We start from the raw sequence: 24,055 nt of genomic DNA, 5'->3' as shown, positions 1-24,055 counted from the left end.
GTGACTTTTTAAAAAGTATCCCTATTAGAGAACATTTTAAAAATGGCAATGTTGAGAAGTGGTCAGGTTCTACAAAAGACTTGTGTCTGTAGGTTCTCATCCAAAGTTTTCTTCACACAACAAGTTTTCATAAAGCAAAACCAAACTATTCAATGAGTAGAGTCTCTGAACTGGAACAACTTGTCACGGCACATACATATTTTTTTTCATTCATGCCTTCTGTCATTCTTTGTGGAAGCTGCTTCTGTGCCTTTGGCCTAGGGGGCTGAAAAAGATGGCACTTTCAGGCCAAAGACATTCCATTTTCCAAACCACCAACTGTATGGGTTCTAAGGCCCTACTGAGATGATTTTGCATCAGCAAAGAAAACCATTGTGGGGCAATGAGAAGAGCTGGGTCCTTAGTAAGTTAAATGTAAACCCACAGGTTTATTTGGGACACCAACACTTTTAAGGTTGGAAGACATAAGAAGACACACTGGTTGCTGCAATACACAAAAGTTTATTTTTGATTTTTTTTCTTTTCTGAAGGCAAAATATAATAGAACTTAACATCAATGAATTTTGTACAACAAAAACAGCTTTTAATATGGAACAGACAGTCCATGAACAATTTAAAATCTCGGAATGGCTTCCCTTTTTCAAAGTCATGCTTTCTTGCGGTCCACGAAGAGTTGGCACGAAGAGATGGCGGCAGCCCACTGGATGAGGTGAGTGGAAGGACGGGTGGGCTTCCCTAGATCCGTGTCAGCTGGTGCCACAGGCTGGATGGGAGGATGCTTTCCACTTTCTCCATGACAAAGTTTAAGGGGGCAAACAAAGTGCTGAGGAACTGTAAAGAAACCAGAAAGGCACCAAGTCAGGAGAGATCTCATTCAGGACTGTAAAATGAACCTTTCCAACCTACAAGTCTTGGCATTATGAAAGTCTCAAAGGCTATAATTTTATATTTAAGTTACAGGAAACACAGGTTGATGATCGCGCCTACATTCCAGCCCCATCACCCGCCCCTGCTGTGAGAGATAAGGCGGAGAAGTGTCTGCGGACTGCCCCCTTCACTCCTGATGGCTGGTCCACTATTCCCAGGCCTTCAGATCTGTCTTCAGGATCTGCTGGCTGTGCATGCAGATGACTAGTGCCATCAAGAGGGACTGACAGTTGGGTGACAAGTAGACAGAAGTAGACAAGTAGACTGTGACACTTTAGACCACCTGCCTGCCTAGCTGGGTATAGAACCCACTTAAAGGGGAAATGTCAATTTTAAAAAGTCAAGTTCAGGGGCACCTAGGTGGCTCAGTGGGTTAAGCCTCTGCATTCAGCTCAGGTCATGATCTCAGGGTCCTGGGATCGAGCCCCGCATCGGGCTCTCTGCTCAGCAGGGAGCCTGCTTCCTCCTCTCTCTCTCTCTGCCTGCCTCTCTGCCTACTTGTGATCTCTGTCTGTCAAATAAATAAATGAAATCTTAAAAAAAATTAAAAAAAAAAAGAAAGAAAACCCCTTATCTGACGTGATTGTCTAACAACTAAATGAAAGAAAGCAGATGAAGATCACTTTAAAAAAAAAAAAAGTCAAGTTCATTATATGGTTGTGAATTGCTTTGGGATCCTATTGTGTCCCGAACACCTCTGTCATCCATGCTCATTTCTGAACTACCTGTTTCGTGGAATGCACTAAACATGGGAGCCTGGGGGAGGACAGCAAACTTGCCAGTCCATGAATGACATGTCTTTGTTGAAGAAGGGCTGCTCTGAGGAGATCTTTGGGATCTCTTTCATTTGGTTTCTAAACTCCTTTCTGCTTTTCATGTAGAGAAAAATGCTCATTAACTGTGCCTTTTAAGAAAGCCAAGTACCTCGCCTGAGACTCATTTAACATAATCTCAAATTTGTTCTGATTATGTTCTTGTGAAGAATTAGCTTCATTCCACAAACCATCCAGCATCTGGCAGGAGAGGTCCCCTAACAGAGCTCCGCAGGAGAGAGAGGTGTTTGGGTAGTTTCCTCTCTCTCTGTTCAGAACCAAAGTATTATCTTGCTAGGGTTCAATACCCGGTTCTTACATTGTGGAGTCTCTTGTTCTAATCCCTTGTCTTCAGCAAAACACTGTCTACACCACCAAGGATTTCCCAGAGAAGTATAGTGTAGTATGTAAATATATATGCAGAGGGAGAAACATGGTTCTGAGGTCAAAGTAGTAGGGCATTTAATAAAGTTAAAACAGGTTCCTCCATATGTTCTATGGATTTCAGATATTCAAGGAATATGGTAGGCAGGTTTCTCAGAATCTTTCCTTCCTTGTTGTTTTTAAGGACCAGTAGAATACTGGGGCGCCTGAGTGGCTCAATCGGTTGAGCATCTGCCTCCAGCTCAGGTCATGATCCCCAGGGTCATGGGATCGAGCCCCACATTATCGGGCTCTCGTCTCCCTCTGCCCCTCCACCTGCTCGTGCATGCAAGTGCTTGCTCTGTCTGTCAAATAAATAAAAATCTTAAAAAAAAAAACAATTAGAATACTAATTGTAAGGTCTGTGACACATTATAGCTGGACCATTAAGTGTGACATTAGTGTCAAGGAAACTCAAGATAGTATAAGATTTGGAATCTTTACAAAGCATGTTGTGTCTTTTACATCAATTAAATATATTTACTCTGTAAGGCACCTCAGTGTTGGATGAGATCTAAAGGAGTCTAGAACAAAACTCTCACTGTCAGGAAGCTCAAAGCCCAGGGTCAAGGGGAAGGGATAGGTGACCACTAAGACCTTCCACACAGCAAAATAATGATACCAGATAGACCATCATAGAATGGAAAATAGAAGGCCAAGGAAAGCACCAGGAGGGTTCAGAAAACGAAGAAAATCCATTCTGTTGAAAGGATCAAGAAAAACTTAAGATGAGGCAAGTGAAATAGACCACACTGGGTGGTTAGGGTATCAAAACATACAGATGGGGTAAGGATGGTAAGGAAAGAAATATGAGCAGGTGAGCCCTACAGGCTCACAGCTGGAACCGAAATGGGAAAGTACTGGTATGATCTGAAGGCAGTAAATAACTCAGCTTAGCTAGAATAGTTAATAGTTCAAAAGTGACTAGAGGCACTCTGGGGAGGACCCTGAAGGCCAAGTTGGATTTGGAATTAGGAAATAGGCAGCCATGTTAGTACTTGAGCAAATGGATGGCTCTTTCATCAAGTGGGTGTTAGATATGTGGCAATTTCTGGAAACTTTCTGAAATTGTCCTTTGTTATGTGCACAGAACCACATGGGATGCTCACCCTATCACCCAGGAATGAATAACTACTGCCCAAGCTGCCTATGAGAGAGTTTGTAAAATCCTAGTTATGAGAAGATTGTTTACTTGTTTATTAAAATCCTAGTTATGAGGGGCGCCTGGGTGGCTCAGTTGTTAAATGTCTGCCTTCGGCTCAGGTCATGATCCCGGGTCCTGGGATCCAACCCTGCATCAGATTCCCTGCTCAGTGGGAAGCCTGGTTCTCCCTCTCCCACTCTCCCTGCATATGTTCCCTCTCTCGCTGTCTCTCTCTCGCTCTCTGTCAAATAAATAAAGACTGTAAAAAGTAAAAAAAAATAAAAATAATAAAAAAAAATAAAATCCTAGTTATGAGATTTTGTTTGTTTGTAATTCAGAGACCACCAAGGCTCCATAAAACACAGCATTTGCCTATAATACTAGTTCTATAAAGAGGAGCTCAGTGTGCTATAGTATTCTGGATAAATCAGAGATTCAGACAGGGTTTGACAGATGGGGCTCATTAAACAAGGTGGTATTGCTGGTGAAGTTATTATATCCTAAAGACTTGATCTGAAACAGCTTTGGCACCACTAAAGTTGTGAAAGAGAGGGTAAGGAACTCCTAAAGTATTAGCCTGATCCACTGCACTTAGAGGAAAGGCATCGCTCCAAGTCTGTATTCTGGGCAATTTCACTCACTACACGTGGGGACATCAGGGAGCCTCAGCTTGAGAAGCAGAATGAATGGAGAGGTCATTACCAAGTTGGCTCAAAATAAGGCCTGTTTGCTTGTTTGGGGCACTGACCTGACTTGCATAAAAATAACAAAAGCAAGGTCTCTGAAAATCAAGAGGGGAGTCTCCAGCCCTGTTTGATGTCTGCAGGTGTCCCTCATCCCATATGGTCCCACAAGTTACAGTGGGCCTGCCTCCTTGGACTTCATGCCCTTCTCAATAAGGGTCCACAAGAGAAGGAAGTCCTGACACTTCCAGTACATGCGACAATGTACGGTCGCCCTCACATCTAGAGTGTTCTGTCCTTGGGAGCATTGAGAAAAGAATCCCCAGAAACTTTCCCTAAGGTCCTAATTCTGTCGTAGCACCTGACCTGAGATGTGTGCCTTTTATTAGTCAGCTACCTTCCTCCTCGGCGCCTCTCCCTGCACCTTCTTCCTCATCCCTCACCCATGGGGAAGAAGCAGACAATGCCATGAGCCATCTGAAGTTGATAAGCCCTCTCATTCAGTAACCAGATAAAGGTTAGTGGCTTTCACCAGGAGGGATAAAAAAAAAGTTTGGTGGAACATGCCTTGCTTAGGATATTCACTTATGCTTCTTTGCGTGTTTAAAAATCAGTCAGTACTTTTTGGCCAGAGACTCAACCAATGCACAGAGAAACAGCAGTTTCATTTACAGACTTGGGAAATTTATTGCCTGAAAAGTGAAGTCTGAATGAGCAACCCCAGGCAGCCCGGGAACAGCTCATCTATCTCAATGTCCATAACTTCTGTCAAGAGGGCAGAGACACACGGTCCAGGATGCACCGTGATTCAATCAGTGTCTTAGGGTGAGAAAAGGCAACTAGGCTAATAAAATAGAAAGAGTGACACTTCAATCGCCTGGTCCTCCTTTTCCTGAAACACCATTATTTTGAAGAAGGTCATGGCTCCCAACATGCTTCATTAACATTCAAAATGCCTCTGCTTATCTGAATAAGTTCCAGGTGCCTTATTGCAATCAGACAATCGACATTTCACTGTAATCAATATCAGACTTCAAAGAGGTCAAGGCCTATAAGTGAAGATGAGAGTCAGAAGTCAGGGGGCTCAGTCTCCGTGAAGGAGAGAGATCAGAGGAGGAAAGACAGAGCCCTTCAAAGTCGATGGGGTCAGAATGCTGACCTTCCCACATTCTGTGAGGGGCTGGGTTTGGAACGATAACTTCTTTATATGAGCAACCTTATCTTGGTAACCAAACATTCTAGGAAGAGTTAGTCTTAAGCCATTGAGGTAGATTAGATTAGTGGGGGGAAAGTCAGTTGAAGCTGCTCATTTTACTACTTCCCAAAGGCTCCTGGTTGGCTGTGGGCTTCCTTAAGGCTGCATATCAACATATAAGCACACTGGAGAGTTCCCCAGCTGCCTGCGGCCTGGGGGGCAGCCATGCAATCTCTCCGCATCTCCGACATGTCATTATCCCAGGGCCATTATCTCCGAGAGGCCTGAGAAAGTCATTTTCACACGCTGCAGATGGCTTCAGGCAGCCTGTGGGGTGGCGGTGATGACCTGCAGGGGCTTCTCGGAAGGCCTGCCGCAGTGATGGGGTGAAAACTTGGGGAAGACTCTGGGGACAGGGTGGGCAGGAGAGGGATGGGGCCTGTCTCCTCCAGGCCATCCATCTTCCCTCCCTGCGAAGGCTCTTGAGACATTTCGAAAACTGCTACACCTTCAGGAAGGGCAAGATGAATGTGATCTTCCAGACAGAGGTTTGAAAGCCAATTTTTCTCTACTCTATTTGGAAATGACGAGTGGCTGACCGAACAACCACACCCTGGCAGAGCATAAGCTGTGAGGGGCCCAAAGAGAGAGCGGTATCTTGTTCAATCAGCTGATCTAGACTCAGAACCAAAGCTTTGGAAACATTAAGTGATCCATAATGAACACATCTCTCTGAAATTCTGGAGGCAGTGGAGCCTTTTCTAGAGAAGACCCAATCGGGCAATTCATCCTTCCACTCCAGGTGGTGAATTCGGCTCCGGCAGCCCCGAATCACCTAAACACTCAGAAGTCCAGACGGCACCCCAGGCCGCTGAAGTCAGCAGCCCCCCAGCGGGAAGGCAGGCAGCCACAAGTCACTCAGAAGCCCCCTAGAGGCTTGCACAGTGCAGCCAGGGGAAACCTCTGACGGCTGGAAAGCGATCACTTCAGCAGCTCCGGCAGCACACCACATCCTGGCAAGTGGCTGCTCAAATGCTCAGCTTGCTCCAGACCAGTGTTCTCAGCAGCAAAGCCAGCCCTCAACCCCCAGCCTCAGAACTTGCTGGAATCCTTGATAGAAACACAGACTTCTGGGGCACCTTGGTGGCTCATTGGCTTAAAGCCTCTGTGTTCAGCTCAGGTCATGATCCCAGAGTCCTGGGATCAAGCCTGGCATCGGGCTCTCTGCTCAGTGGGGAGCCTGCTTCTCTCTCTCTCTCTGCCTGCATCTCTGCTTACCTGTGATCTCTGTGTGTCAAATAAATAAATAAAATCTTTAAAAAAAAAAAGAAAGAAAGAAACACAGACTTTTGGGTGCTAACACTCAAGATTCTGAATTTCTGGGGGGTGGGGCCAAATGAATTTTATGTACAGTATGGGTCTGTTCTCATCCAAAACTCCCACAAAGTGCTATTTGCTTGTTTAATGCAGAGTACTGGGAAAATAACGTATTTGGACCAAAAAATGCTTTAAAAAATGTTTGAGAGGAACATTGAAAGGAAGAAGAATTGTCTAATGTTGTAAATATATTCCTGTTTTATGTTTTACTAAGTTAAACTCTAATCTACTCAGAATTTTGACAACTACTTTTACTCAGAGGTTGGCTCAAGGGTATAATAATGAATAGTAGAGTTCCATAAACTAGGGAGCATCCAGCATGGGGGATCCTGAGTTTAAAAATCATGGTATATACAGAAGACTTAAGGAAATTTGAGATGTTCTACCATTAGTCAGTTAGCGGTTAGAGGCGGCTGTGAATATACTAGCTGTCATAGGAATTTGCAAGAAGGAAGAGACTTATTGAGTATAGTGTTGGGAGGGCAGAACAGGAACAACAGGTGCATATTGGAGGGAGGCAGATTTTATTGTGTAAAGAAGACTTCTAAGTGATCCAACAATGAAATGGGCTTTGATGTTAAGTAGGTGAGTTCCCCTCAGTTCCACTGAGCGTATTCAAGAATAGTCTAGATGACCTCCATCACATTACTGTTGAAGGCAATTTGTTTAAGGTCCCTTTCAACTCTTAAGAGTCCATGATTATAATTACAAAAGAAGAGAAGAAATGCTAAACTGTATCTGATTTTTACATTGATTCTTTCTGCAGAAACCACTACCATTTATTTATTTAATAATCATTTATTGAAAACCTACTATGTGCAAGGTACTGTGCAAAGCTTTGGGGGTACAGAGATGAGGAAGACACAGCCCTGCTCTCAAGGAGCTCACATTCTAAAAGGGGGACAGACAAGTTTTCAACAATTTTAGTACAATAAATGTGATAATATAGGTATTCATGGAATACTGTGGGATCAAAGAGGAGAGACCTCTAATTCAGCTTAGGAGAAGCTCAGAAAGAAAGCTGAGTATAAAAGAATTAAGAGAAGTTAGTAGAGTAGACAAGCTGGGGTGGTGATGGGGAAGGGCATTCCATGCAGAGCAAATAGCATGTGCAAAGGCACTGGGCTGTACAAGAGCCTGTGCAGCTGGGAGTGGTGAGTAATTCACTACGGACTAAAAGAGTCTGTGCAAGAGTTGGGAGAGATGAGGCTGAAGAGGCAAGCAAGGCTAGATCATAAAGGACCTTGCATACCATGCTAAAGAGCTGAGGCTTTATCCTGAAATCGGTGGGAAACCTCTGGAGAAATTCAAGCAGGGAAGTGCCATGCTCAGACTTGCAATTTGGGAGGATCATTCTTATGTCAGTGTGAGAAAAGGCCTGGCAAGGGATGAACCTGGAAGCCAGGAGACCAGTTAAGACTCTTGCAGAGGAGTATAAGCAAGAAAAACAAGACCTAAACTAAGAGAGAGGGGCCATGGGGAGAGGAAGAGGGGAAGAAGAGGTGAATTACATTTACTGAATGCCTGGTGGCTTAGGTGGTTAGACTCAACACGCTGTGGAGGCTGAGACAGGTGGGATGTGGGGAGTGAGGAAGAGGAGCTCGGGAGGGCTGCTCCGTTTCTGGCTTGAGTAACCGTTTGGATGGCAGTGCCATGGCGGAGGTCAGGAATACAGGAGGGGTGCTTTTGGTGGTGGGGGAAGGAGGGTGATGAGTTCAGTTTTGGAAATGTTGAGATTGAGGTGCCGGTGGGATTTCCAGTTCATCTTCAACACGCATGAAAATACTCTGGCAATTCCAGTCCCTGAGCTCTGCCGAGCAGAAAATGTCAATCATCTGGAAAGGGATTAAATCAACCCAGCCAAGTTAGAAATCATCCTTTCTGACTCCACTCGCCTTGAAATCAGAATGGAGTTCCATGGAAACAAATAACACGCCCTTCCTTGTTCCTTCTATTTGAAACTCATCTGTGGCAAAATCAGTAGTTAGCCTCTTTGCATGTGCAGGTGAAACGGTCGGTTTTCAACAAGGAAACTGGTTCGGCTGTCACTTGTCAATGCAGACAGTTTTTCTTATCAAAGCTCCTCTCCTCTACCCTCCTTAAAGACTCTCACTGGATTTCCATATTCTAAATGTCAGGTCTGTATACTTCTTCATATAAGTTCTTAATATACTTCTTAACTACAAGCCCTTCACACACTCTTAGTTCATTCCCCAAACAAGCCAAAGTTTGAAGCCATTAAAATACTTTTTATTTAAATCTTTGAAAATGTAAATCTCACCTTTATTAAAGGAAAGACCCACAATATCTAAAAATTACAAATAATGTTATTCAACTTTCAGAAAACAGAATAACTTCCCACACGTTTTTCATTTGCTAGGATTCCCTTAATTATTAAATTTAATCCTTTTAGACTTCATGCTTTTTGGAATTCTGGGATTTTTGTGTGTGGTGTGTGTATATGAAATGAGGCAAGGCATGCATTAACAAAAAACCTACACTTTTTCATTGGCCTTCAACTTTCTGATTCCACCGACGAAAATGAAAATTAAACAGTGAGCAAATGATCAATACAGGCATATCCTTTCCTACAGGACGCTGCTTCGTTCCTCTCACGCTGTTTTCCTTGGCTTCCCTTGCCCCTGGCCTCAGGCTCCCTCTTGGCAAATACTCACAGCTTTTGCGAAGACCCCCATAAGCTCCGGGAACTGGTGTGTCAGGAGGGCCAGCATGGCTGTGAAGGAACACAGTCCGGCAGTGAAGAGAATGAAGAAGGGAAGCTCCTTCTTCGGGTAAACTGAGACTTCATGGAAAGCTGTGGAGAGGATCCAGGGGGAAGTATGAGTGCCCGAGTGAAACGCCTTCTCAGGGCATTTCTGTCTGTGGGATGGACTCTTCGGAGCTGTGGCTAAAGCCTCTCAGAAACGCCAAGGCCGAGGCACCTGAAAGTACGAGCGCCACCCTCTGGGCCAGCCTCTGGCGTGCCTCTCGGCTCCTCCCGAGTCCCTGGTGGAGCTTTAATGCTCCATGTGGGAGGCATGACAGGGCCCATCTGAGGACATCACGCATTTGTGGGGGAAAAGGAATACCATCTCTGCCTAATACGTATTTCTGCTTTCTCGAAAGAAAACACAAATAAAACAAAAACCTTATTCCCATTATAAAATACATGTTCATCGGACAAAACCCGATAAATCCAGAATTAAATATACTGGGGGAGAAACATTCTCTAGATTTTGACCTTCCTGTAATTTTTTTAAATCGTTATAATGCGGCCACATTGGTTTATCTTGTATTTTTTCCTGGCCCACTCTGAGTATGTTGGCGGAGGGAGCCAACCTGACAGACATTCAGCAAGGACCTCACACGCTGGCCAAGTCAATCTGCAATGGCTGGAGATCAAGGCCGTGGGGGCCACCTGACACCACTGTAGGAGACTCCTGATGATAAATATACTTCCACCATCACCAAAAAGTAAATAACTGGTGCCCTTTAGAGCACCTTTTATAACTTTAACGTTTCCAGTGTTGGGTTTGGGGAAACCAAAAAGCAGGTGGAACCAATGCCCAGAGAGAGGACTCCCTGCTTCCTGCTCACTGGACAGCTGGAGCCCCCCGGGCAGTGGGGTGCTTACCGGGGGAGCTGGGGCTGGCCCGTGCAGAGAAACCGGCTCTGGCAGCCGCCCGAGCTGTGAAACTGCCTGGGAGCAGTGCTCCCTCTCGAACTGAAAGGATCCAAGTACTACATTTTCTTCAGGAAATCCAAGCTCTAAAGGCCTTCCCTTGACCGTTCAGCTCCCATTACTTACAGCCCTAAACAAAAATCCACTGGGCCTGAGACAGGGCGGGGAGAGAGCCGGGAGGGACCAAGCAGAGGCAAGCTTGCACACTTGAATCCCAGCGGCTACCTGCTGGGATTCAAAGGAGGGGTAGAATCACACTCGGAGCCTAATGTCCAACAAGGGGACTCTCTCTGACTGTACAAAATGTGGAGTGCATTCCAAACAGGGGCCCTCTTTGTATCCACACCATCCTGGCTGTCAATGCCCAACCCCCGAAAGATTGTGAGGGAAGATCAGATTTTGGACCACTGCATTCAATTAAGTAAATGAGAGTCATAATTTTCAATTTCAGGTTTACAGAGATTATTCCTATAAAGTTTCTTTTGAGAGCTGTAATCTTGTTCTAATAGTGAATCTATCCCCATGGAAACTTAATGGGACTTGATTAAAACATCTTAAAACAGTGCTTTTCAGAAACGGTCTTTCTTACCAGAAACAGAAAGTTTAACAAGGATCTCCCTGAAGGGGGAGTCCAAAGGTAAAGTGTGGGTCCATACCAGGAATTTCTGAAATCAAATCTAATGTAGTGTGAGGCACCAGACCCTTTTTCACAATAAAACTCGGGCAAGGAACAAGACGGTAATTCCTGCTGCACCCAGACCCACCACGCAGGAATTTTGGATGGGCTCAGTAACGCTGTGCACCCAGGGCTCCAGACTTACCCTATTCCCTGGGGCTAGGAGAGAGGATTTAAGGGGGCCTGTCAAAGGGAGGAGGCGGCAGGAGAGGGGACAAGGAAGAGAGAGCAGCCAAAATTTGAAGCTTATTATCTGAGGGAGAAAAATGTGTCCTAAGTAAGGGGCCACATGAGGAGCGTGGACAAGATCCCTGCACACAGTATGGTTTGATAAGTCTATTCAGCAGGACTTATCAAAACAATGTTGTATTACAGTAAACCGAATCATGCTTTCCACACATGACATGGGCCGTCAGACTGCTAGCTCGGAAGGTTCTCGAAGGCAGGGCCCCTCTCTTGCTGCTGCATACAGTGCCGAGGCCACACCTGTGCTCTGCACGTGCCACACCGGCTCACAACATGCAACCCTGAGACGCTCGCAGGGAACCCCTGTGGCCCAGAGCACTGCGTCACCACAGAGATCACGCCCGCCCGGCCCCACAGCTCTGCCTCTGGCAATGAAGTCAGCATCCTGCTGCTGCCCTCCCTTCCGTGACTCATCTGCAGCCCCCTCTGAAGGCAGCGCCCCTGCTTCACACTCCAGTCTGTGCAGACCGCATCGGACCGGCTGCGCCACTCAGCCAGAACCCTGTGCAATGGAGCAGTCCACAAACATCCACCCCAAACTAGTGGTCACTGCGCTTGGGCCAACCAGCACACGATGCCTCCGCATATAAATGTCAGGGCTCCAGGGTCTTTCCCTTTGATGACTGTGCAGAGACCTGGAGCAGCAGGATGGCACACCCACTCGCATAACTCACTTTAATATGCACATGCTATCAAATAAGGGCAGGCTTTGGAAGAAAAGTCGTAAAAGACAAAGAAGGCTACAAATTTATCATTCCCACCTCTCCCCATCCCCGGGTTCAGACATGAAGAGAGGGATACAGAAGTGAGACTTACACGGAAGCAGCTCTCGGTCTGCTGTTTCTGTACAGATTGGGTACGGATAAAATAGATGCCCTTTTTCCAAGGGATAAGGGATCATCCGAAAAGCTGAAAATGAGAGACAATATGTTAGAGGGTCAATATTTGTCTCATAATGTCTCAATTCCAAAAAGGGGCTTTACAGCATTTTTATAACGGTAAACACTTCTACAAGTGAATCCCAGCAAGGATGCAAGACCTACCCAAACTGTGAGTTATGTGCCAGATAAATTGTCGGAGACACATTATGATGTATGACTCATGCATTAATCTCACACTATATATTCTGGGCAAACCTCACAAAACTGGGTGGGGAGGGGGTGCAGAGGAATAGGGAAGCCATCGGTTCAATGCCCAGGATTTCCTCATCCGTTAAGTATTATTACAATGTCACGAGCACTAACTCAATATAGCTCAACTAATGCTAACAACACAAACCTGGACTGAAATGCTTCCCCAAGAAGCAAATGTGGACTGACTTGCTGAAGCCTGTTACAGATGTACAAATATGAAAGGCATTCTACCATGTCTATTTAAAAAAATGTGTCTAGGTGGATGAGAATTCCAACCAAGATGGACAAAAACAAAACAAAACAAAATCTAAAAATGCATGACTCGGGGGACGCCTGGGTGGCTCAGTTGGTTAAGCAGCTGCCTTCGGCTCAGGTCATGATCCCAGCGTCCTGGGATCGAGTCCCACATTGGGCTCCTTGCTCAGCAGGGAGCCTGCTTCTCCCTCTGCCTGCCACTCTGTCTGCCTGTGCTCGATCTCTCCCTCTCTCTCTCTGACAAATAAATAAATAAAAAATCTTTAAAAATGCATGACTCGGGAGGTGTTTCTATACTTTATGTGAAACTTTTCAATCTTTAATATCACGTAGGGGAAGAAATGAATCCAGAGAAATTGATTATCTGTGTGTTGATGATGTCAGACCAACTAAATTCCGCCTTTTCCAATCAATCCATCCCTCTGCGTTATCACACGTGTTACTCCCCGTTACGATGTGAGGAGCGTGTTAGTCTCACTGTTGCTCTGAATGCAGTGTTTAGAGTAATTTTCCTTCGACAGATGTCCTGTAACTACAGCATGCTGTAGATAGAAAATAGAAAAACCGCACCCTACACTGGCAAAGTCAGGTAACAATCCTTGCCTTGGTGTGTGTGTCAAAGAAGGGTGGGGGGGCGGCACACAACAATCTCTTCAAGGAATCAGAGCTACATCCTCAGCTGGGTAATCACCCGCACCTTCTCAAAATGCCGTCAATGTACACATTTATCTTCTGCATACTTATTTCAAACAGGAATCAGAAACAAAGAATGTTCTCCCTCACAAGAAATGACAAGGTTCCATTGTAACCAGCATCAGTGCACATATGGTATTTATTCTGGTGTCTGAATATTATTTAAAAGTAAAAACATTATGTATGTGATTCCAGCATTTGGAATGCAGTCAATCCACACCACAGTGGTATCACTCTGAGGTTACAGCACATTGCCATGGAGAATATAAATCACTATAAACGCGGGATTAGAGCAGAGCCAGTTTGCTGGCAGTTTGCTGAGGTAAAAATGTTATCAATTTTCCTCTTGTAACAGAAACCTCTTAAACAGAGATTAAAACATTAAAAACACCCCAGACTTTAACTCTTCTTAAAATGAAAGGCTCACCCTAGTTCAATCAGACTTTTCTTTCATGCAAACAAAGATGACTTTTGCCCGCTGCTACAACAAGAGCAAGGGGTGTTCTCAGCACAGGTTGTTAACGCACAAAGATCACTGAAGGAACCAGTATCTCTGGAGAGGTTTGCAAGACAAGGGGGAAGAAATTACATAACAACCCCCCCCCCCCACAAAACCCCTTCTAGTGCCTTTATAGGATACACTAAAATCTCTTCTGGGAAGCAGTGTGTTTAAATTTAAACTGCAATATGGCAGGATTTTAATACCATTTCCCATAAATGAAGGCTGCTATGAAAGCATCCCAAAAATGTGGAAAACCCTACGTAGAAGTTTTGTTGTGTGTGTGTATATATGTGTGTGTGTGTTCCCTTTTTTTTTTTTTTTTTGGTAACCCAGATTCTCTATGTGCAACAGGGCTGCTGTAATTAAGAATCTGTCCAGGTTCACATGATCTAAATAAACCCTCAGTTTTCAAAGTGGCTATAAATTTGAATGCTACATTTTATTCAAAATTGAAGTCAGTTTGCACTTCAGGGAGCAATTTTTTAAATGAAATATAGGAGAGCAAGATCTTGAGAGTGTTCAACCATAGAAATCAAATGCTTGGTTGGTGTCTTTTCACTCAGATGCCAAATCTTTTTTGCAGCAGTATTTGGCAGGCATACAGAATTCCATGCACCAAGTTAGTCTTTCTCTTCTAATCAGTTCTGGTCTTTTTGGAGGGGGTGGAGACAGTGATTATATACAACTTACACACACACACACAGGTCTTTCTGCACCGTCCTCCCCAGCCCCCCAAGGCAACCTCCATGACTGTAGAGATGCTTAGGATCCTCTTAAAATCTCTTTCTCATGTCAGTTGTCATTTACATTGAGTTCATAAAATAAGATTAAGCTTTTTGGCTTCACTAAACAAAAGCAAATACAATTTCTGTTTGCAATTCTACCCTTTACCCACCCTGCTGTGCAGGGACCAGGGAGTGGGAGATAAGCAGTGGAGGGCTGGAGAGAGCAGGAAGAGGCACTGCAGAAATCTTGCCAGCTTCACCTCCCACCTCCTGATCCCTGTCACTGAAAAGACATGTAACTGCTCCACAAGAACCTCACAGCTTTAGCTGAATGTCCAGAAATTTTGCAAGTGCAAGTAGGAACACACTGATTTGACAGTGCAAATGAGAATGGAAAAAAGGGCATGTATTTTATGAATTTTATCTATTTCATGAATGACTACAGATCTCCTAAAAGTCTTTGTCTGGAAAAACATACATTTCAGAGGAATTACAAATATACAATGTATTTGGTTAAAAACAAAACAAAAACGCTGGGCTGCTCCATGTGAATGCACAGGACACTAGTAGTGTTTCTGCCTTTTTCTCTGGGTGCCATCACCTCCCTTACCTTGACTTCTGTTGCACTGGTGAGGAAGGGGCAAAATGAAACCAGGAGTCGGTTAATGACCACATGGGGCCCCGCAGTAAAGCCTGAGGCATTACACTGGCATCCTCTCTCCCTGACCAGACACATTTTCTAGGCTCCACACCTGTCAGTGCTGGGCTCCCTAGAGATCCTAAACTAACACTGGAGAAAAAGTCAGAGAATGAAAACAGGGACAGAAGGACGGACACAGGAATAAACCAATTCCCGATTTTCCCAGCGATTTCTAATGACCTCTCAGCCTACCCACTAATAGCAAGGATAGAAGATAATATCTGATATTTTGTCTATGTTGCCTTTTCAAAGAGGATCCCGGGGAACTGTGTATAGACAGATTACTTGCAACAGCAAGAAGTGCATTTGAATCCCAGTGGCACATCGTCAAACTGCGAGTGCTTTCCTCAGGCACCAGGGACAGAAGAGTGAGCGACACGTTGTCCCTGCATTGATGGAAGCTCACAGCCTATGGCAGGAAACAGATGGTCCAAGAATCCTGAAAATCTGTGTGAATGATCTCCCTGAGGTAGCACCTCTGTGCTGTGTATATCTAACGGAGGAGCAGTGGAGGCAATAGCTAACAACGACCTGAACTTGACCAGCTGAAAACTAGATGACTGGATGGGTCATGAGTCTTTGTCCAGTCTCTTTGTCTTAAAAATGAGAATACTATAGACCCTGAGAACCTTAAAGGGACCACGTGTGGCAAAGGTGTCTAAACATGGGGACTGATGGCTCGGTAAAAGTCAGTTTTCTCTCTATATTCCCTTTCTACTAAACCCGTAATTCTGGCTCTCTCTATCAGGTCATATTTTGCTTATAAGTAAAAACGCTGCTTATTTATAAATAACTAGAGGTGCAAACGACAGAACAGAAAATTATCATTAAAATACAAATTTTACAATTTCACCCTTGACTCTAAAGTAGGTAACTGGCCATAAAGGCTATTTGATCTTCACAAGGCATTTGCACACAATAATACAAAATTCTCAAATCAAAAGCCCAAGGTACTGATACGCACTCTTTCACTATTTGTTCTGCGGTCTTGGGAAAAATCACTTCCCTTTGGCTCAATGATGTACCATTCCAGTTCTGAAGAGAAATTCTAGAGTTTTACAGCAGATTCACTAACTTGTTGACAAGCCTCGACCCTCTAACACTCTGTTCCTACTTCCATGACAGTATTGCTTGGATGCACACTACATATTACATAGATGCGTGTGTTAAAATACGCATAGGTGAGCACACATGAACAGACGTGTGCGTGTACACACACACACACACACACACACACACACATTAACATTTCTCTCAAAGCATTTCAGAGTCCTATTCATCCTGTATCTCCAACATAATGCTTGGTACCAAGGAGGGACTCAATATGTGCTCACTGAATAAAGGAATATGTGAATTAATGCACAATCAGAAAGAGACAGAGAGTTTCCTTTTTAAAAACTCAAGTGGATTCAAATTATGGTGAGTCACCATGGCAGAACGAAGGGAAAGGACAAGCTGGCTCCATCCGCCAGGCAGAAGGTGGGGAGGCGCTGTACGAGACCTGGAGACTGGCTTTTAGTGAAAGTTAGCTTTGACTGGGAAATTTAGCAGACCATTGTCCTCTCCCAAATTATAAAATTTAGCATTGGAACTATGGGGTGAGGGGTGGGGAACTCTCTCTTTAGCAGTGCAAAAGGTGCCAGCCCTTTGGAGGAAAGGTCTGGTTAGTGGAAATATCCGAAGGACTACATCTTACAGCAAGGAACATTTACCATCAGGTTCAAAGAGAATAAATTAGAATCGGAATTTCATCCTATGCTCCAACAATGGGCCGTTTTCTCCTCTCAAAGGAAATACTCTGTTAGTCCCCCCCACAAAAAACACCACCTTCAAATCTTATACATTATTTAGTGAATTCTTTGGGGAAAAAATCTCCAAAAAGAAAATAAAGAGTCTTACTTGGTCAGGTGGAAAAAAATGGAAACAAAGAAAGGCTAAGTGATTTACCCCATGGCATACTTGTCTTCTGATATATAGAACTAGAAAATTAAACCTTGAAGTTCACAGCTGCGGTCAGCAGACTACCCTGCTTTATAAAATAAATACAGCCAAAACGAGCCTTGAAAAGATCGAGGTAGGAGGGAGAGGAGGCCACATCAGTATTTAATATAGGTAAAACAGAAGATGTGCCATTTAAAATAGAGTCCCACAAGGCGCAACGCTGTTGTAAATAGACCCAGTACAAATGAGATTGCTCATTTATATAGGTTTTGTATATTCAACTCATATTTGCAGTAATGTGCGTGTTTGTGTGTGTGTGAGGATAACCAGAACCTACAGTGTTTAAAATAAGTGTAATTCAGATAAGGTGGCAGCTGTATAACGAACTAAGGAATGTATTTTTAAATCTTGTAAGTTAAAACTTTTCCCCTTTCTTGATTATCTTGACTTTGAGGAACATATTGTGCAATTTTAGAGGCTGGGACAGTGATGAATCAAACATTTTAGAAACCTTTGAAATGCTGATGTATTTGTGGTTGAGGACTCAGTTTTTTTTTTTTTTTTTTAACCACCATATGTTTCAAACCAAACAATCTCTGCCATGCATCAGCTGGACTTTGGGGTTTTATCAAAAATGTGAATTATTTCAGCCTGATTGGTGGGAAACTGACTTAATTCCACAAGATGACTAACGCTCCAACATAATAAACTCATTAAAAAGCAAGGAAAAATATATCTGTATCCCCACTCCTAAACCAACACTTTTGACAGAAGAATGTTTTTTGATCTCCAAAAGATCAATTAACTAAAAGAATATTAATTTTTAATATAGGAACTGGCGAAATTAGGTACTGTTACCTTCCTCCCTGAATTTCCTTTCTAATGAAAAGGGGAAGTTGGAAGGGAGTTGGGGAATGGCCTTAAATTTCAGAAAGAACAAAACAAGATAATAAAGGACAAAACCTAAACTAGGAGGCTGGCAATGTCAAAAGGCGCCACCACGTGGTACACTGGAGGAAGTGCAGCCTGTTGCGCTGAGGCACAGGCTGTCCAGGGCACCTCTGAAGGGAGAAGGCACCCTTCACCCACTGTAGCTATCTCAAGAAACCGCCTTGAAGCCGGACAATCTGGGGTGAGGCACTGGCATTCAGTATCATCAGCGATTCACAGTGTTCAAAAGCCAGGTAAGTTAAGTCAATACCACTTCAATAGCCAAGTCAGAATTGCAATCCAAGTGTTCTTTTTTTTTTTTTTTCAAAGATTTTATTTATTTATTTGACAGACAGAGATCACAAGTAGTCAGAGAGGCAGACAGAGAGAGAGGTAGAAGCAGGCTCCCTGCAGAGCAGAGAGCCCGATGTGGGGCTTGATCCCAGGACACTGGGTTCATGACCTGAACCGAAGGCAGAGGCTTTAACCCACTGAGCCACCCAGGTGCCCCCAATCCAAATCTTCTGATTTAAAATCCAAACTCTAATGCCTCCATTCAACTTAGAATGCACACAGATCTAGAAGTGATGTCAAAAGATTGCACGTGACTGTTTGAAGTTTGAGTGGTAATTCTTCTAAATTGTATGAGAGATTTATAGCTTTGTTTTAAAAAGGACCAAAACTTTGTACTGAAACACCATACACACACACACACACACACACACACACACATATATACACATACATATTTGTGCTTGTAGAAAACTACGTATGCTTGTTGAGAAAATTTGAAAACTACAAACATGAAGGGAAAAAACCTCTTAAAATCTACTTAAAGATTTATTTATTTCCAGTCTTTCCTTTTATATGTAGAATTTACTTATTTTTTTAATAAAACGGCCCATTCTGTATTTAAAATGTTTAAGTCAACATTCACCATCAAAAATATAATTTTAGAAAGATTATCTTTCTAAACCCTATAAGAGGAATAAGTACACCGAGCCTATAAGTAGTAGTATAAATTGAAGGCTTCCAAACAAATGTTTTAGAGATGACTGATCATCTTATGCTTAATCTATTCAGGAAAGGTCTAAATAGCTGGTATTATAGAAAAGAAGAGGCAAGAGAAAGTGAACTAGAGTTTACATCCTGGCTCTACCAACAGTGGTGGCAAAACTTGCAATCAGGTGCTCGTCTCAATCACTCCTCCTCTCCTAAACAACAGAGGCGGCCGCCTCTCTCCTGTCTAACTCAGAACGTTGTCAGGAAGAGTACATGGAATGACAGACATGCAAACCCTCCGTATATTACCCCCTTCTACATGCACTCTCCATGGTGCTTGGTGCTTAACGAGCACTCTCACAGTTCCTGTCCAGAATTGAGGTACAGCTTTCTTTTCAAAATTTGGAGTGGTTTCTATTTATCTATAAGGATCAAATGCAGAATTTCCCTTTCCTTGAGGTCCCTGACTGCCTTGCTATACTAGTTTATGTCTAAAAATTCACCCCCTCTCTTCATTCTAAAGAGTATTCTGCCCATCTAATCTGAGGTAATTAATTCTATTCCCCCAACATCACCACACTGCTAGATGAATGAGCTCACAATGTCACTTCACATTTGTCCAAATCCCATGGTCCTTCCCAGCTGGTCCAGGGCATCCCCCCACCCCCACCACTGGTATCTAATTATATGGGTAACTAATTTCCAAACAAAATTTCTAGTTATTATTCCTCATGGAATTTTTTTTTTATGGTTATGCCATTCCCAACACCGTGTCTCTATCACTTCTTGACTCCCCATTTTGGTCCTTTCCATATAACTGTAACTTTCTTATCAATCAGATCCAGCTGATTGATGACAAAAAAGCTTCTTTTGTTAGGTTTCTAAAATGCTAATCTATAAATACATCTTTATTTGGTGAGCCAATCTATCCATGTAATTTTTTTCCTACAACTAAACCTAGGTGAGGCCTCTCATGTTCAATCCTGCTGGGCTTCTTCAATCTTTTTCTTGTGTTTAAATAAAAATCCTTTTGTCTTTTTTGGGTAGAACGCCTTAAATGCAACAACAAACCAAATCAGTGGGGGACTTTACACACGCCCACACATGCCCTGAGTACAATGTGTTGTCTTAACACAGGCCCGGGCACCGGGAGTAGCTTCTTACACATAATGGTGTGGGGGTGGAAGCATCAACCAAGTTAACACCCCTCAAATTATAAACAGTAAATTATTTAAGAAAACTCATTAGAAATTCTCTAAAGAAATAGTTTCAAAACTAAACAAAAAGCTTTTAATCAACTTGAGTCCCATCTCTCTCAACTTACTTTTACCCCATTCCATTTGGCTGCCCCCCCACCCAACTTCCTGCATCCATTTGGATTCCTGCTGGGTTTGGGAAGGGCAGGAAAAGGGAAGAGCAGAAGATTATCAAAATGAAAATGGAAGCAGCAAAGATAAACACAGTGAAAGGGATTAAAAAGACATTCCTTTGTGAGGTTGATCAGAGTAGGGGTGAACTAAGAAAAAATTATCAGAAGACTAATAGTTGTTTTGTTTCTCTATGAGAAGGGGAAAAAAACACCCCACACTACGTGTTGTACTTGTTTTGTTTAACTAATGACAGTGTGTCAATCCACATATTGTCCAATAATCTGTAGTCTTGGGCCTTTCCCCTCAATTTACATTCTTCTAAGCAGTCCCACCACTTAGCACAGTGTCCTTGCTTATGACACTGTCCTAGTTCTTCAAGGCTTGGTTCAAATCTCCTATGATCCGTAAGGTTACCCGTGACTGCAGCACCTTACTGACCTTTCCCTTCTGAAAAATCACTGGGCAGCTGCGTCATGCTGGCTACTCTTCCCAACTAGACGAGATGTTTCTCCAGGACAAGGAGCATGTCTCACCTGAAACTGAAGTCTTTTCTCCTTACACAGAATGACAGTACCTGGCACATGCTCAGACTGATTATCCCTACAGCCATCCAACAGGCATTATCCATTAATACACGAATGCTACACCTGCCACCAAACACTAGGGTCCTGTGGTCACTGCTCTTATTCTCAAGAAAACTGCAGCTCATTTGTTTGGCCAACCTAGTTCCAGTGGAGGATAACTGTGGCTCATTAGCCAATCTTCCCAGAAAGGCCACCCAGAAGTGGTTGGCCAAACCCCATGCCAAACCCCCTGCCAAAGATTCCCATGAAGCTGAAGGGGTGCTCAGGTCTCCAAAGAGGGTTTTCCAGTTCTCCTCTGCCAGAACAGTCCAGATTCATACCGTCCATTGTATAAACTTATTTTTTGAGGTACAGAGATGGCATCGTCACAGTAACAATCACCACCATTGGGGAACTGAAGAATCTCAGTAATTAACCATCATCTCTCGGTGATGGAATATTGCAGGGAAGTAGAGCTATAGATATGCAAATCATCATTATTCATCATGAACACTCAGTATAAAAACAGTTTTAGCATCTTTTCATGCTCTTAAAAAAAAGTTTCAAAGAAAGAAAATTACTTACTGCCTTCCCACGTACAATGCAAAAGATTCAAAGCCCCTTCCACCCTCTTCCAGTGTGCCAGATGAAAGAACGCATATGCTATTGCTTCACTGTCCCCTCGCTTCAGGATATGTTCTGGGGGGAGGATTAAGCTTTTCATTTCTAGTAGGTACTGAAATAAAAAAGGCAGGAGACAGATGCATTAAAACACAGTAATTTGGAATTCAATATTGAGAATAGAGAGGCTGATTTCCCTAAAGCCACCACTCATTAGCATTTCATCAAACCTGCAACCTTGTTAGTATGTTTGAAGGCAATTACTAAAATATCCAGCAACCCAAAGTTTGCTAACAGATAGTTAGGCTTGAACTAGGTTTCCTAAGGTGACGATCAGAGGCTTTCAGGGTTAGATACTTTAGTCAACGAAACATATATAGACTCAAACAGCAAAACGGAAAATTAGAAGACACAGTAAGTTGGTGTAATTTTGTAGCCAGAAACGAAAGGTGATGCGTGAAGGTTAAGAAGTCATAGGACTAAACCCACTACACTAGAGAGACTTGAGATTCACTGTTTTTTTCTATACAGATGTAACAAGAAGGACCTAGTCCAGTGAAAAGAGCCACCCCTAGCTGTTCAGATGCTGGAGGAAGGAGATGTGGCAGCCTGAGGACAGGAAGACCCCAGGGATGGGGGGGAGTAGTACAGACCCCAAACTACACTGTTTTTTAAGATCCTTTCCAAAAGACTGAAGGATCCTCAGCTTATGACTCTTCATTCCTATCTTCCACAAAGGAGATGGGAGCACAGGGCCAGAATGGATTCTTTGGTGTTTACTACAGAATAGAAAGGGAAGAAAATTTAGGGTGGTATTTTATATTTGCAAATGTTAACTTCTTTTTGCTTTCTGGCTTCTCCCTGGGCATCACTCCTCACCCACACATACATATACACCATCACCACCAACCACCATCACGAAAACCCATGCATCTCCTTTAAAATGGAGATTAGCAGATGATAGAGGGATGTGTTTAATGAAAATGGGACAAATAAGGCAGAAGGAAGTGATATGAGAAGAGATGATCAACAGTTGTGATGTCAGAAACAACTGCCTGAAGATTTATCTATCAGTAGAATCGACGAGGGAGGAGGAATGGACGACTCCTGCTTTACCGAATGGAGATCATGGTACACCTCTCAGTGTTCTGTTATCTCACTGTGGATTTATGTGTTTTGGGCACTGTGAGTGCAGTTGCCTTTAAGCTTCCTCTCCTATTGGTACATCTGCTCTCGGGATACACACGCCTGGCAGGAACCAGGAGGACACACTCTGGCCTCTTGGTTCAGCAAATGAAACTTTCTTCACTCTGGGTCTGTTATTTGAAAAAAATCTCTAAGCCTCAGGGCTCAAAAAAGTGAGAAAGCCCATACAGAGTGCAGCAGAGAAGAGTGATACAGTCATCACCCTTGCCAGGGTGGGGGTGGGAGGGTGGGAATAGAGGGCCCTCCTTGGAGAGAAAGATCTCCATGGGAAGGCCTCTTTCCAGGCTGTTCCATGAAAGGTGTTGATTACTTTGATGCAAACTCCTCAAGTATGAGTTCCAAAAGATCTTTTTGTTCATATGCCTTTTCGAATTCTACAAGTCACTGCCTTCCTCCTCCTCCTTGTTTCAGAACAGTGCAGAACAAAAATCTTTTGGGAAAAATTATAATTTTGAGTTACCTAGTAATCCAACCAGCACCACATTTATAATGAATAGCAACTATAATATAAATATAAGGGTGAATTTTATGTTCAGAAATATTTGACTATCCTCTTATGATCCTGTTACCTTAATTGAAGCTATTATACCATGTTGCCACCACCCATGATGATCTTAAAAGACTCCAAGGCAATGAGTCATGGGAAAGACATATACCCTGTAAAGTGCTATAAATTGTATTAATTGTTCCAGAGTAAGAGAAGAAAGATCATTTGGCTACTCTTAATAATCATCAGGAGAACAAAGGAAAGGGAAATTTTCTTGCCTAATAAGAGCCCTAGAGTAAGACTTTGAGTTTCTAACAATGATTTATAGCTACCCTGCCTATCAAATAGTCAATTTTTAAAGAAAGAACATGCTGTATAAACTCTGAAAAAAAAAACAACCTCTCAACTAAATATGAAAACCATTAGTGTATGTATCCCAGAATATAGAGACCTCTTCAAGTCCCTGAGAATAAGATGGTGGCTGAAAGAAAAGTATAAACTACCATTCCTTTTATTTCTACGACGAGGAAAGTCTTTCGAAGTCATTTCATTAAGCATCTGTAAAAGAACTCTTCTCTTGGCTAAGGAACCTTCAGGAATAGGGGCCCCTGAGAAGAAGTGGGTAGGTCCACATTTGGGGATAGACTTGAGACAGAGGGGATGGGGCAGAGAAAATGTGTGTGTGTAGGGGAGTAGAAAATTACTTATTTTGGGGGCGCCTGGGTGGCTCAGTGGGTTAAGCCGCTGCCTTCGGCTCAGGTC

General features: G+C 43.3%; 1 protein-coding gene across 10 annotated transcripts in view; it reads right to left on the bottom strand.

Annotated features, from left to right (window-relative positions):
- Nucleotides 1–481: 481 nt before the first annotated feature.
- ST7 (suppression of tumorigenicity 7) overlaps nt 482–24,055 on the bottom strand; it is a 242,932-nt gene continuing 219,358 nt past the window's right edge. For 5 of the 10 annotated variants that reach the window (XM_047695086.1, XM_047695089.1, XM_047695093.1 and 2 more), the window contains 4 exons: nt 21,565–21,715; nt 11,982–12,074; nt 9,237–9,376; nt 7,069–8,396 (listed from right to left, as the gene is read on the bottom strand). In XM_047695086.1, the coding sequence (XP_047551042.1) occupies nt 8,277–8,396; nt 9,237–9,376; nt 11,982–12,074; nt 21,565–21,715 (504 nt within the window). In that variant the 3' untranslated portion in view covers nt 7,069–8,276. Of the gene's footprint in view, nt 832–7,068; nt 8,397–9,236; nt 9,377–11,981; nt 12,075–21,564; nt 21,716–24,055 lie in introns of those variants that run through there. The other 5 variants (XM_047695088.1, XM_047695090.1, XR_007121535.1 and 2 more) reach the window with 4 other exon arrangements.

This window comes from Lutra lutra, chromosome 11, assembly GCF_902655055.1.
Source record: "Lutra lutra chromosome 11, mLutLut1.2, whole genome shotgun sequence".
Taxonomy (NCBI): domain Eukaryota; kingdom Metazoa; phylum Chordata; class Mammalia; order Carnivora; family Mustelidae; genus Lutra; species Lutra lutra.
The sequence above is the reverse complement of the archived record's forward strand: the minus strand, read 5'-3'. Positions and strand labels throughout refer to the sequence as shown.